Source organism: Tinamus guttatus, unplaced genomic scaffold (assembly GCF_059628265.1).
Source record: "Tinamus guttatus ecotype Peru unplaced genomic scaffold, ASM5962826v1 Tinamus_guttatus_pri_ptg000070l, whole genome shotgun sequence".
NCBI lineage: Eukaryota > Metazoa > Chordata > Aves > Tinamiformes > Tinamidae > Tinamus > Tinamus guttatus.
In genome coordinates, this window is record NW_028288604.1 from 1,928,720 (window position 1) to 1,941,364 (window position 12,645).

At 48.0% G+C, this 12,645-nt stretch overlaps 1 protein-coding gene across 2 annotated transcripts in view; it reads left to right on the forward strand.

Moving 5' to 3' along the window:
• Positions 1-12,645, forward strand: part of ANKRD6 (ankyrin repeat domain 6) — a 28,971-nt gene that overhangs the window by 13,552 nt on the left and 2,774 nt on the right. For both annotated transcript variants that reach the window (XM_088519752.1, XM_088519751.1), the window contains 10 exons: positions 2,482-2,580; positions 3,585-3,683; positions 6,077-6,175; positions 6,728-6,826; positions 8,726-8,824; positions 9,059-9,136; positions 9,523-9,627; positions 9,919-10,056; positions 10,378-10,554; positions 12,338-12,490. In XM_088519752.1, coding sequence (XP_088375878.1) covers positions 2,482-2,580; positions 3,585-3,683; positions 6,077-6,175; positions 6,728-6,826; positions 8,726-8,824; positions 9,059-9,136; positions 9,523-9,627; positions 9,919-10,056; positions 10,378-10,554; positions 12,338-12,490 — 1,146 coding nt within the window. The remainder of the gene's footprint in view (positions 1-2,481; positions 2,581-3,584; positions 3,684-6,076; positions 6,176-6,727; positions 6,827-8,725; positions 8,825-9,058; positions 9,137-9,522; positions 9,628-9,918; positions 10,057-10,377; positions 10,555-12,337; positions 12,491-12,645) is intronic.

Consider the following 12,645-nt stretch of genomic DNA (forward strand, 5'->3'; position numbering starts at 1 on the left):
TCCTGAATTAGAAGTCTTGGACTCTTCAGTCCTCCTGAAGAGCGAGCCTGGTGATGTGGCCGTACACGTAGGGGTAACGAGGGTCGCCCTTCCTGACAGCGTGGATGGACTTTATCCATTACTATCCCAAACACATCGCTGTAGGAGAGCTGAAGAGCGGACGCCCTTTGACATTCCCTGTTGTGTGATTAGGTACTTGCCCTGTCAGAGTGCTGGTTGCATCTTATTCTTAGATTCTTTGCTCTTCCCTTGAGTGTGTAGGAAATGCGTGAGCATCCAATTCCCCTTCTTGAGCAGGGTGACTTCAAGTCAAGTGTGGTGAGGCTGGCACCTGTGACAGTCGGGGCCCTCAACGCAATTGCTTCAATGGCGTTGGGTTAATAACAAGAACACCATTAACTTAAGTTGGCCCAGCAAGAAGATCCTTAATTACAAAGTAAATCCAATCCATTAATTCCCATGAATCTGATCACCTCTCTAATCAATTTGCAGGGTAGTAGCAGTAGTTGGAAAATATTTGACAATTGCTCTTGTGAGACACTATATTTTGGACACGTTTTCCTTTTCCTTTTTTTTTTTTTTAGTTTAGGGATAGATACACAAGTTCAGAGAATCTGCTGTACTTCGCAATTCTTTGTGTTTTTTTCTGAGAAAAAAGTCCCAGCTCCTAGAACTGTTACTGCCTTTCTTTAAATTCTCCTAAAGTAAATTTCCAGTTTTAACATGGACAAGGTAACCTCTAAAGACAAAGCACAGTTAGCAAATTAGGAAAAAAAAAAAACCCTCAGCAAACAGTAAAAAAAAAAAATCATCTTTATAATTATAAGCCAATATGATATGATTTACTTGTGATGAGAGTTGGCATATGGGGGTTACTGAAAGGTGTGTTGGCAGTGTTATTTTATCTATTGGTAACATGATTATAAAAGAAGCACACAGAAAGCAATTTATAAATCACCTGCTAATTGCTGTTGAGAACAAATTATTAAAATTATCCAGTTATCTAAACGCAGTCTGTATGACACACACGCACAAAGGAAATCCCTCCAGTTTTATTATTTAGTATAATCTGTTATTGTCTGATAAAGAATTGTAGCGGGGAGGGTTTCTCTTCTCTTCAGGACTAGCCTCCTCTGCAAGCCTTCTTCCATGGGTACGTTGCAAATCTGTGCCCCTCCTGTGTTTTTGGTGGCCATTACCTAGGTAAGCAGGAGTGGACTGGACTCCCAGGCTGTTTGGCACCCGCTGAAAGGCTGGGGGCAGCTTTAAAACCAACCCTTTGCCTGGATCCACAGGCTGCATTTCAGCATTGCAAGCTCAAAGTCACTACATGGGAAGCCCAGGAGAGGTTGACTGGAAGCAGTGGAGCTAAAGCAGCTTGGTTTCCTATAGATTTGTGTCTTACCACACAAACTACCTTATTTGCTCTCTTTCATCACAGTTTCACACATCTGCAATAGGCTTAGTTCCCTTGCACACATCTCACTATTTCTTGCACCCCCTATGCCACCATGTGCATTAAAAAAAAAAAAAAAATCTCCAGACGTGCCCCCTGTGCAGAGCAAGTGGCAGTGGCGCATGCAGGGAGCCGTCAAGTGACAGGCCAAACGGTGCGGGAGGCTGTGTAGCTCCCTTGTTAAAGCCTGTCCAGGGATTCTCCCCAGTCTTCCATTTCTAGAAGGTTTGTAGGAAATCAATCTTGGTATCTCTAGCTCAGCAAATGAGTTAAACAGTTGTTAGAGGAGAAACTGATGGGCAGTCAGACAAGATGATCACATCAGCATCATTTCTTTTGGAAACAGAGCCATGAAAGAAATATATGGATGCAGGAAACTTTCTGTGTGGCAGGTCAATGAGAAATGAAAGTCATTTGGACCTTAAGACTGCTCAGGAGCTTGAATGAAATAAGTTGATAGTCTCACAGTTGGCGTCCTCATCATAAAATGACCTCCACTCTTAGCACTAATTGGTAAATTAATCAGAGATGCTGAAGAGACTCATCTCATCTCGTGCTCCGTATCCAAGCAGGATTGATGGAGCAGTCAGAGGAAAAGCAGTAGCGCCTCATTCAGTTAGTGTAAGTAGTGGAGGATCGTTATGATGAATTATAGCAGCCTATAATTCCCTTTAGTTCCCCATAAATACTGCTGGTTATTAGGTATGTGAAGCCAAGTGTATTAGATTCACTGCCTTCTAATACGACTATTTTTAGGATATGAAATTGCTCCATATATGAGATTGTGATGAGATGAAATACCTTGTAAACAGTTGCTCCATAGCTCTCTGATACCTGCAATAACTTCATTAATCTTGGCACCTGTAATGATCATTGTTTACTGGGACTGCTTTCCAAGGCAGCTTGGATTGGGGCAGTATGAGCCTGGAATTTGTAGCCCCTGTGTGTGTGTGTGTTGTGCGTGTTTGTGTTAAATCACAATTAGGTGGCAAGCACACAGATTAAACACTTGCTTCTCTTTGCAGGGTGATCAGACAGCATTGCACCGGGCTGCTGTCGTAGGCAACACGGATGTCATCGCAACTCTCATTCAGGAGGGGTGTGCTTTGGACAGGCAAGACAAGGTAACGAGCTGCAGCAGAGCCCTGGGCACAGCAGCCTTGCTGGCCACTACTGCCAAGGTCGCACAGAGTAGGTTGTGAGTTATAGTCCTGCCTTAGCTTTAAAAGTAATTAGAACTGGAAAAAGATGTACCATATCTTCAGTATAAACTTCAGATTTACTTGCCTTTTGACCACAGTCATTTTTCAATTAATTTGCCCTACTTCAAACACTGCACAATTTCCCTTGCTCACCCCAGAAGCGGAGCAATCCAGACTGTAAATTTAGTTTGGAAATAAACATAACTAATTCCAACTGCCAAACCAAATCTGCGTGCTATTCCCTCTGCTTGCCAGCAGATATAGGAGGTAGGAAGTAGAGGTAGAAGGTAGAAAGATAAAAGTCTGTAGAGTTCCAAGACATTTCCAGATGACACTGGAGTGTCTCTTTTACCTGCTAATCCTGGTTTTGGCTTTTAATCTGATGGTGTAAGTGTTGTGTTCTGTGATGAGAACTTACTATGTGTCTTAGTTAAAAAACATACCTGTAAGTAACTCCCAGCACAGCCTCTCTTTGAGCTACGTGGAGTAGAATCACAATCAAAACCTGCATGATCTTCTGTCCCCAATACCCAGCTCTGTCTTGGGAACTAAAGACAGTTATCGAGTAGTTGTCAGGAGCTTCAGAACTTCAATTTTTTATGGGAAAACTGTGGAAGAAGGCTAGAAACATTAGATTTCATTCCAGCAGAGCAGAGGAGCCTGGCCGGTCCTCCCAAGGCAGCATCGCTGCGGCACATCACCATGGCAGGAGTTTGGGAGACATGAAAGCGTGCAGGGTGTTTGCTAAGTCAAGTCTGCTACATTTCTACTTCTGCTAAAAATGAAGTAGAAAATCAGGTAGCGGGAAAGGAAGATAAAGTATTAAACGACGAGGGAGCACGTGCAGCAGCTGTGCTGTGCGTGCAGCGGCGCTCCGTGCGGGGCACGGCGCGCTCAGCTGCTCCGCGTGTGCGTGTGCTCTGCAGGACGGGAACACCGCGCTCCACGAGGCCTCCTGGCACGGATTCAGCCACTCCGCCAGGCTGCTCGTCAAAGCAGGGGCCAACGTCCTCGCCAGGAACAAGGTGAGGCACAAGCCCACGGCACGTACCCGCGGCGCTGCCCGTGCTCGTGCGCCGTGGGGACTCTCATCCTTGGAGATTGCTGCTCATGGCATTTCTCAGAAAGACAGAGTGGGGTTTCATATCCTTTCTGCATCAGTCAAGCCTAGATGATTCCTCACAGGTATTAGGAAATCCATATTTTGACAGCTACCATCTCTCCACTACTGTGGATTTTTCCATAGGAATTCCAGTGTTCTTTAGCCATAATTAATGCATTCTTTGAAGTGCTATAGAGTTGCTATTGTTGTTTATACTGAATGGGTTCATTTTGATTGCTGTAAGATAAAAATAAACATGAATTGTACTAATAGGAAAAGGATTGGATTCACAATCCAATTTTGAGAAATTACCCAAATGAATGCAATCAACATAGGGGGAAAAAATCCTTTATATTTATTTTTTTTTAAAGTTCTTCTTAATACACTAGTGTAGGCCCTTATGAAAATCTTTACAGCACAGATCAGTTGTTTTGAGACAACCTCTTTTAAAAAGCACGTGCACAGGAGAGCCTGGCAGTGCTGATGCCTGGCTGGCGTTAATTCTGTGTGAGCAGCTGCTGTGCAGGCCTTTTGTGCTTTGCCCATGTGCTCCTCGCCCTTAGTACTTCAGTGTTAGGGATTGTATTCTTTAATGGACATCAGCTTTTCTCAGGAGCTGCTGAAAAATGAGAGTGACCATGCTTAGACGCGCACACGCTTTCACCCCTTCTGCTTTTGAGAAGAGCAACAAGCTTAAATCTGTTTCATCCCAAAACGGTTTCCTTGCAAGAACCTCAACTTCCTGTGTGACGGCTGCCCAGGCTCCGTGGCTGCACCCGCTTTTTTGGCAGCCAGGGCCAAGCGTGGCGCGCAGGAGCACCCTGCAGCGCTAGAGACCTTGGCGGCTGCACTGTGACTCCTGCTGCTCAGGTGGTGGGACAGCCACCGGCTTCTGGAGCTCAGGAAGCAGGAGGGGTTTGATGCTAGCCTGCTCTTTTATGTAATTCCTGGTCATTTCTTCTAGGGCTACTTGGGGACGATTTGTATCTATGCTTCTCTACACCTAGCCCCTGTGCGAGAGGGGCCAGGCCAGCTCCCGAGCTCGTGCGATCGGCTCCTCCAGCACCACGGGCTGGGCAGGGTCTCTCCTCCTGCCTGGCACTGACAGCGCTCCAGATGGCTTTTAATAAAAGCACCAGGGGCTTTTCAGGGGCTGCTCGGAAAGGAGAGACACATTCGGGCCTGAAATAATGATGTGCCATCAGAAGACCAAAGATCCTATCTAGGAGTAGTCCCTTTGGAATTCAAATCCGGCAGCTTTGATCAGTGCCTTGAAAATCAGAGGGACAAATTAAGGAAGATAATCAAGTGAAGCAGTCAGTCAGCCCAGTAAGCGTGTGAAACCTTTTCACTTTTGGTTCTTGGGGACCAAAAACCAAACATTTTCAGGCCCAAAAAAGCCCAATATTGTCAGACCAATAAAACCCTTCAAAATATTAGAAAAAATACAAAAGTAAAAAACCTCTGTTTTTAGGTTTCTTCTAGTAAAAACTGCCTGTTTGCTTCCTTCTAGAACTGTAATTTATGATTTGGTGGGAGCTTGAAGGTTTCTATGTTCCTTCTCTTTCTCTTTTCTTCTCTTGCCTGCAGACTTTTGTGCTTTGTGAGCATCCAGGCTCTGTAGCCTAAACTCTGCACCCTGTAATTGCAAACACAAGAATTAGATTTATATGGTGGAAGCATCCATGTGAATACACTCTTGTCCTCCAGCATGCAGAAATGCAGGTGCACAGGGAAGGTGAATGAGTTAGACCATCCAGTGAGGAACGGGAATCTCACCTGCCCTTTGCTCTGCCGCTGCTGCTGAGCGTGGGCTCTGCAGGGTCCTCCTTCGCCTCCTGCCTTTCTTTTCCACTCACATGTGCCGGTTTTCAGATGTTTGCAGCAGATTAGCCACAGACAGAGACAAGCAGAGAAGGAAAATGTTATGAAGATAATAGGATTGGAAGCCAGACTGTGTCCTGAGGAGTATCAAGACATGGGAAGTGCTATTTATTCAAATTAAGTTATCGTTAATGTTGTTCATTTTTAATGACTCAGAAAGTTTCCAGATTCTTTGCTTCCTGTAAGAAGACTTGAGCAGTGATGACTTCTTTAAACTGTCTGATTCCCACCTTTGTGCTAGCCTTGGTAAATGATTTCATGCTGGAGAGGGCATTTCAGTCTCAGGTTCGTTCAGTTCATAGCTATGTTGAAATAACAGCAGCAGTTTCCCACTGCTGAGAACTGTGAGATTTTTACTTTTTAATAATTTTTAAAAAGGTTTTATGCCCAATTTCTAAAGATGGATTTTATATTTTCCTGTATTTCTCTAAGGCAGGTAACACACCTCTTCACCTGGCTTGCCAGAACAGCCATTCCCAGAGTACTCGCATTTTATTACTTGGAGGATCTCGAGCAGATCTCAAAAATAATGTGAGTTTTAAAAAGGGCATGTGTTAACTTTTGTGTGTCTTTCTTTGTATTAACTACATTATTCTGACAGGTGGAAATTCTTGGAAGTGTTTAAACTGTGATTTTAGTCATAAACACTGTTTTTCTCCTGACCTTTGCCAAGGGACCCGACTGACCCCCATCACCTTTGCAGTACATGTGGAAGCGAGTTTGGGTGGTAAATCGCCTTGGTTTGGGGCTCAGGGGAGCAGATTAGATGCAGAAATGTAAAGCAGCTTTGGTAGCACAGGAATGCCTAGGAGCACTGTGGTACTTCACTTACATCAACACTTATTTCCCATCGATGGCTATAAAATTCAGGTCCCTCCACGCCACCTCCCAGCTGTTGCTAAACCTTCCTGGCTATGACAGTGGCTCTTGTATTGGGGAGAAGACAGCCCAGCTGCTCACAGAGAAGGAACCTCTTGTTTACGACTCTCTTGTTTTAATAGGATTATTCTACCTGGGACCACCATGACAAGCACAAACTTTCCTGCTGCAATTACATGCTCAGAGCTTTGTTTCTGTTTGCAGGCAGGAGATACCTGTCTGCATGTGGCTGCTCGCTATAATCACTTGCCCATCGTTAGGGTGCTGCTCACTGCTTTCTGTTCAGTCCATGAAAAGAACCAGGTCAGTGCATGAACCTCATTGCGACGTGCACCCTTTGCGCACGGAGTCACTGGAAGGAGGGATTCCAACCCAAGCAATCCCACTCTAATATGGCTTCCACTGCCATGCTGAGTGCCCGAGCTTCTAAAAATAGTCTCAAAGTACTGGCATATCCGTGGTTTATTATTTTGCCATCACATTTGCATCATTTTGTTAAAGCATTTCCTAAGTATGGGTGTCTTTACAAGCACGATTGTGTAGAAGGGGGTTATGGCAGAGGGGTTGGGCACAAGCCTTGGGGTAGGGGTCGGGTTTCCTCAGTCTTGCTCTGCTACTTCTGTACAGCATGGGACTGCGCCAGGGATTTGGCCTTTCTCCCAGGTAATCATATTACAGCCACTGAGGGGAGAATGTAGAGAGGCTGGGGCCAAACTCTTCTTGATGGTAGCCAATGACAGGACAAGGGGTAATGGGTATAAATTGAAACACAGGAAGTTCCATCTCCATGTGAAGAAGAACTTCTTTCCTGTGAGGGTGACAGAGCCCTGGAACAGGCTGCCCAGAGAGGCTGTGGAGTCTCCTTCTCTGGAGATCTTCCAAACCCTCCTGGATGCCACCCTGTGCCCCGTGCTCTAGGTGTCCCCGCTGGAGCAGGGGGGGTTGGACTAGGTGATCTCTAGAGGTCCCTTCCGACCTCAACCATTCTGTGATTACAGCACTTGGTTAGTGTGAAGCAGAGCTCATCACTGTTCAGATGCTACAAAAGTGCAATTTTCTTTGGAAATTTTGTTCTGCTCTGGTGCATTATGAAAGAGTAGGAGTCAAAAATACAGTAAGCAAGAAGAAAGACTGCTTTAAATTCAGTATATGCAGTATAAGCTAGAATTAATAATCCATATTTTTTTACCTGGGAAGTTCCTGGATGCATAGCCTAATTGGGTGGTAGAAGGGAACAGATTTAGTGCATTAAAAATACATTAAAGCTGCTAAATAAATAAGCTGTGTGGTATTTTACCACATGATCTCATGTTCCCGGGAAGCTTTACCCATAGTCCAGGATCACAAAGATGCTCTCTGCTCTGTATGTTCCTTAGATAGGAGGTATTACAGGATGAATTTTGGCATGTTGAATTTGCGATGTAATTTTATTTGAAGATGAGATTTTTTTAATTTGTAAAATGAACTGCTGAATATTAAGATTATCCAGAGTGAACCTGGCGTAGGGAAACGCCGCTCTCCTCCGTCGCCCTGTCAGATGGCGCTGCCCAGCGCGTGTCTGTCGGAGCAGAAGCGCCTCCCGCGCCAGCAGCCAGACAGAGCTTTCCAGGCACCTCCTGCACAGGGGCCCTCACATCTTGGGGACAAAACGCAGGGCAGGGGGACAGGGAGGACGTTTCCTGCCCAAATACAGCGTCTCCGGCTCTGCCACAGCAAGCGCAGGGCTGTGTCGCAGGCGCTGCTCCTACAGCCCCTTGGCTCGATGCCACACGCAGCTCTTCTTGAGGGGTCACCTCGAGAGAACAGCGCCCCGCTCGCCACTGCTAATGGTTTCTGAGCTGAGCGACCTGTGGCTCCCTGCTTGCCGAGTGACCCGGCCTGCTGGGAGAGGGGAGGCCCTGGGAAGCCCCTTTTGCCCTCGGAGCTGTCTGCTGCGCTGGTGGGGCCGGCTCCGCGCTGCGTCTCGTGTCGCTGCGTGTGCAACAGGCCCGGCTGTGCTCCTCCAAAGAGGGCAGCAGCAGCAGCAGCAAATTTTTGCCCTTCCTGCTGCCTTCCTCCCCCATCCACTCAACCAAGCCTAATTTAAGAATAGTTGTTACATCGAGCCGGTGGGTCTCCTGAAGCAGGAGCGGCTGTTGGGAGGCTCGGATTTCTGCCCCAAGACACCCACCACATGGCTGCATTTTGCTTTACAATTTCCAGGCAGGAGACACTGCACTCCACGTCGCCGCGGCTCTAAATCACAAAAAGGTGGTTAAGCTGTTGCTGGAGGCGGGGGCCGATACGTCAGTTGTCAACAATGTAAGTGGCACATGGAGTTTCTTTGATATTCTGTATTAATGCAGACTCTGAGCAAGTTTTTCTAGTGTTGGTAGAAAATATTTGGATAGAGAGCTAAATTAAATCTGGGAGAACTAATAAAACTCTTCGTCATTTTACTCCTGTGCACGGAGCACTTGCTAACATTATGGGGAGAAATGCTACGTGTTCAGTAATTTGTGCTTTGAAGGAAGCTGTGTGCTGTTTCCCCCTCAGGCAGGCCAGACCCCTCTCGAGGCTGCCAGGCAGAACAACAATCCCGAGGTCGCGCTTCTCCTCACGAAGGCATCCCAGGTGTGTCACCCATGTCCGGCCCTGGCGCGTGGAGCTGGGCGCAGGCTCAGGTCTGCAGGGCCCCCCGTGGTCACCCCAGCTCTGAGGGCCTGTGCTCGAGCCCTGGGGAGCCTCCTGCCTCCTGCTTGTGTTTCTGCTGTGGAGGCACCTGCAGCACCTTGGGTTGGGGACAGCAAAAAGGGGGAGAGCTGCCAGGGACAGCAAAAAAGTCCCCGCTGGATGTAGCTCGGTGGTGGTGTTTTCACAGCCGTTAATGGCCGCGTTACTGAGCCCGTCAGACTGCGTTCTCCTCCGTGCGTTGTCCCTGGGGAGGTGTTTAAACCAGTCTGCTTTACTGCGTGGCTTCCATGGCAGGGAGAGTGCAGAGTAACGGTGTCCGTCCTCAGGTGTCGCGCTTTAATCGTGGAAGGAGCCTGCGGAAGAAGAGGGAGAGGCTGAAGGAGGAGAGGCGGGCTCAGTCCGTGCCTCGAGATGAAGTGGTGCAGAGCAAGGTACAGCCCAGCGTCACCAGCTGCGTTGCAAGGGGGGAGTGGGAATAAAACCCATTAGGGCTAGAAGTACCAGGATGGGTCTATTTTGTGCGAGGGCAGCAGAAGTCTGCATGGCCTGTCCGAGGGGAGTCCCAGGGACAGGGACATGCTTTGTGCTTTGCTGCTAAAGCCTCTCTGTGGCACTTTCGTTCTTGCTGACCCGCTTGGCATTGAAAATGTGAAGAAAAGCCACTTTCTCCCCATCCCTACAACTGTACAACTGCTGGACTCTTGCTGCTTCCCTTCGAACAGGGCAGTGTCTCGGCTGCCGAGGACACCCCGAGCAGCGAGCAGCCACCCCAGGGGAAAAGCGAGCTGAAAGAGGAGCCCCGCTCAGCCTCCCCGGGCCCTGGAGGCAAGAAGGGCAAGAAGAAGAAGCCAAAAGAAAAGGTAGTTGTAGACTTACAACCTCTGCTGACTAACAGCACTTGTGTCCCTCCTGCCTGCTCTCCAGCCTCTGCTGTGGAACAGGAGTAGTCTGCAGGCAAAACCCATTTCTGGTGGGGAAATTCTTTTGCTGGGGGGTCATGCAAGCTGCATTTGGGCAGATATTTGGTTATTGTGTTGATAAACAGCAGGTTGTGGCCAGCCACAGCAGCTGGACTTAGGTCTTCATCAGGTTTTTGCAGTAATTACCACAATGAACGTGCCGAGTCCCTGACAGGACTAGAGGGCCCGTAACCAGGAGAAGCGCTGTCGTGTTTCCTGCAGGTTTCGGCGCTCTCGGACCCCATCTCCCCAGCCGACCAGCAGCCCCCCGCTGGGCCCCAGCAGCACCCGCCCAAGCGCAGAAGCAAACGCGGCTGCTCGTCGCCGCCGCCGCCGCACGCGGCGCGAGCCTACCAGCTGTACACGCTGTACCGCGGGCGCGACGGCCGCGTCATGCAGGTGAGCGGAGCGCGCGGCGAGGAGCCTCGGCGCCGCTTGGGCGTGAAGCCTGCTGAGCAACAGGCTGGGCTCATCCGTGCCAAGGAACGAACACTTAGCTCGTCTTGGTCTCTCCGTTGTTTTCCTTTTGTAGATAAGGTGTGAACGGTGTTTGGAAATGACACTGGCGCTTTTATGATACACTGTGCAATATTAAGATTTCAGGTCAGAAATGTAAAGAGCATTTTCAGTGAGGACGGGAAAAATATAAAAACACTGTGTGAACATTTAATCTTGCTGCCTAAGCCAAGAACTGAAGCATGTTCAGTACGTTTAATTTCAGTTCTTTCTGTTCATTCCAGCAATGCTTTGGAGATCCTAAGACTGCTAGAGACAGGAACTTTTCAGAAATCGGCTTGCAAGTAGTCCAGGAGTTCCAGCTCATGTGCATTTATTGCAGTTCAGGGACTAACACTTTACTCCACCCAGTTTATTTGATTCTGCAAATACCCGCCAGTGCACATTTATAAAAGAGCATGAAAGCAGGCAGCAAATTACCCTGTAGACACTGTAAATCCCATACAGCTGCTTTTCCTAAGCAGCACCCTGCACCTCTGGGAGAAAGAGTCCTTCAGCTTCACTGGTGTCTCACATCCCCAAACCAGCTACCCCTGTTCCTTTGCGGTGCTTTGAGCTTCAAAAGACTACAAGGATGACTAAAGCCAGACCCCAAAGGCTTTATTGGCCACTCTTTTAAGATCCTTCTGTATAAACAGCGGGAAGTCTCCAGACACTTTATGGCATTATGGGATTTTCTTGACAGTGGGCAGATGAGCCAGATCACAGCTTGCAGGTGAGCCAACCTGTAATCATCACTGGTCGTTTTGTGGCAACACCTGGGAAGACTGGAGGACCTTTCAGACATTGAAATGAGTCCATCCCTGTCCCTAGGGTCTGGCAATAGGGGAAAGGGCAAGTAGGAAGGATTTAGGGACCAGGAAGAAAGGTGTAGAGAGCGGACAGCAGTTGTATGCAAAGCTGATCTATTCACAAAGATTAACTTAATATGTTGAGACTTCTCTTTTTTTTTTTTAGTAATCCCTGAATACACGACACTCTTCCCTCCCCTTCTTTTTGGCTCTTCTGTCATCTTTGATGCCCTCAGGCCCTGAGCAAAAGACAGAATTTCTTAGTATCCCTATTTCTGATGCTTTCCCTAGTGCTCTGCCTTCCCTGCAGTGGAAGGAAGTCCCAGTTTGTGAAAGAGCCAAGGAGAGAGGGGGCCTCCGCCAGGGACAGACGTGGAGCCGCCTTGTGAGGCTCCGACTCACCCCCAAGGGAGCCAGTTTCTGCCTGTGGTTGAAGGCGACGAGGAGGAGCTGCCTTGGCCCCAGGGAGGCTCCGTGTGGATCCCGCGTGGGGGGCTCTGTCCTGCACCACAGAGCGGCAGCACCGGGACACACGGTGTAACGCGGTGCCCCCATGCGGCACCACAGCCTGTACAGTCTGCCCCACGTGTACCTGTGGCCCAGGTGCAACCAGCAGTGGGTTATTTTAGGATTTGTCCCCAGAGATGAATCCTTTGCTAGACTGTTCTTCTCCAAACAAGGTCCTGTCTTGCTGGGGCATCGTTCTATCCTCTGCTGAGCTGTGCGATGCTCGGGGGGTGAGATGCAGTCCCCGGCACAGAAGAGCAAGACACTGACCCGGAGAAGCTGTGATAGTGCTCCAAGCACACAGAGAAAGCAGAGGGATAGAGCAAGCTACTCCACTATGGCTCTGTATACTCTACTACTCTTTTCAGGCACCAATAAACGGATGTCGTTGTGAGCCTTTGATAAATAAACTGGAGAACCAGCTGGAGGCAACTGTGGAAGAGATAAAAGCTGAGTTTGGGACGGTACAAGATAAGATGAATGTTAAGCTGGGCCAAATGGAAAGCAAGACTCAACATCAAGTAAGAAAATGAGTCTGACTTGTCCATGTGATTATTAGAAATATATCCTAAGCTTAATGAATGTTTGCATTGTCGCTGTCTGTTCATTGCTTCTTTTGTTGTAAAAAAAGAACCTGAAACCTAATATTCAAGACCAGGGAACTGTGACAGTCTAC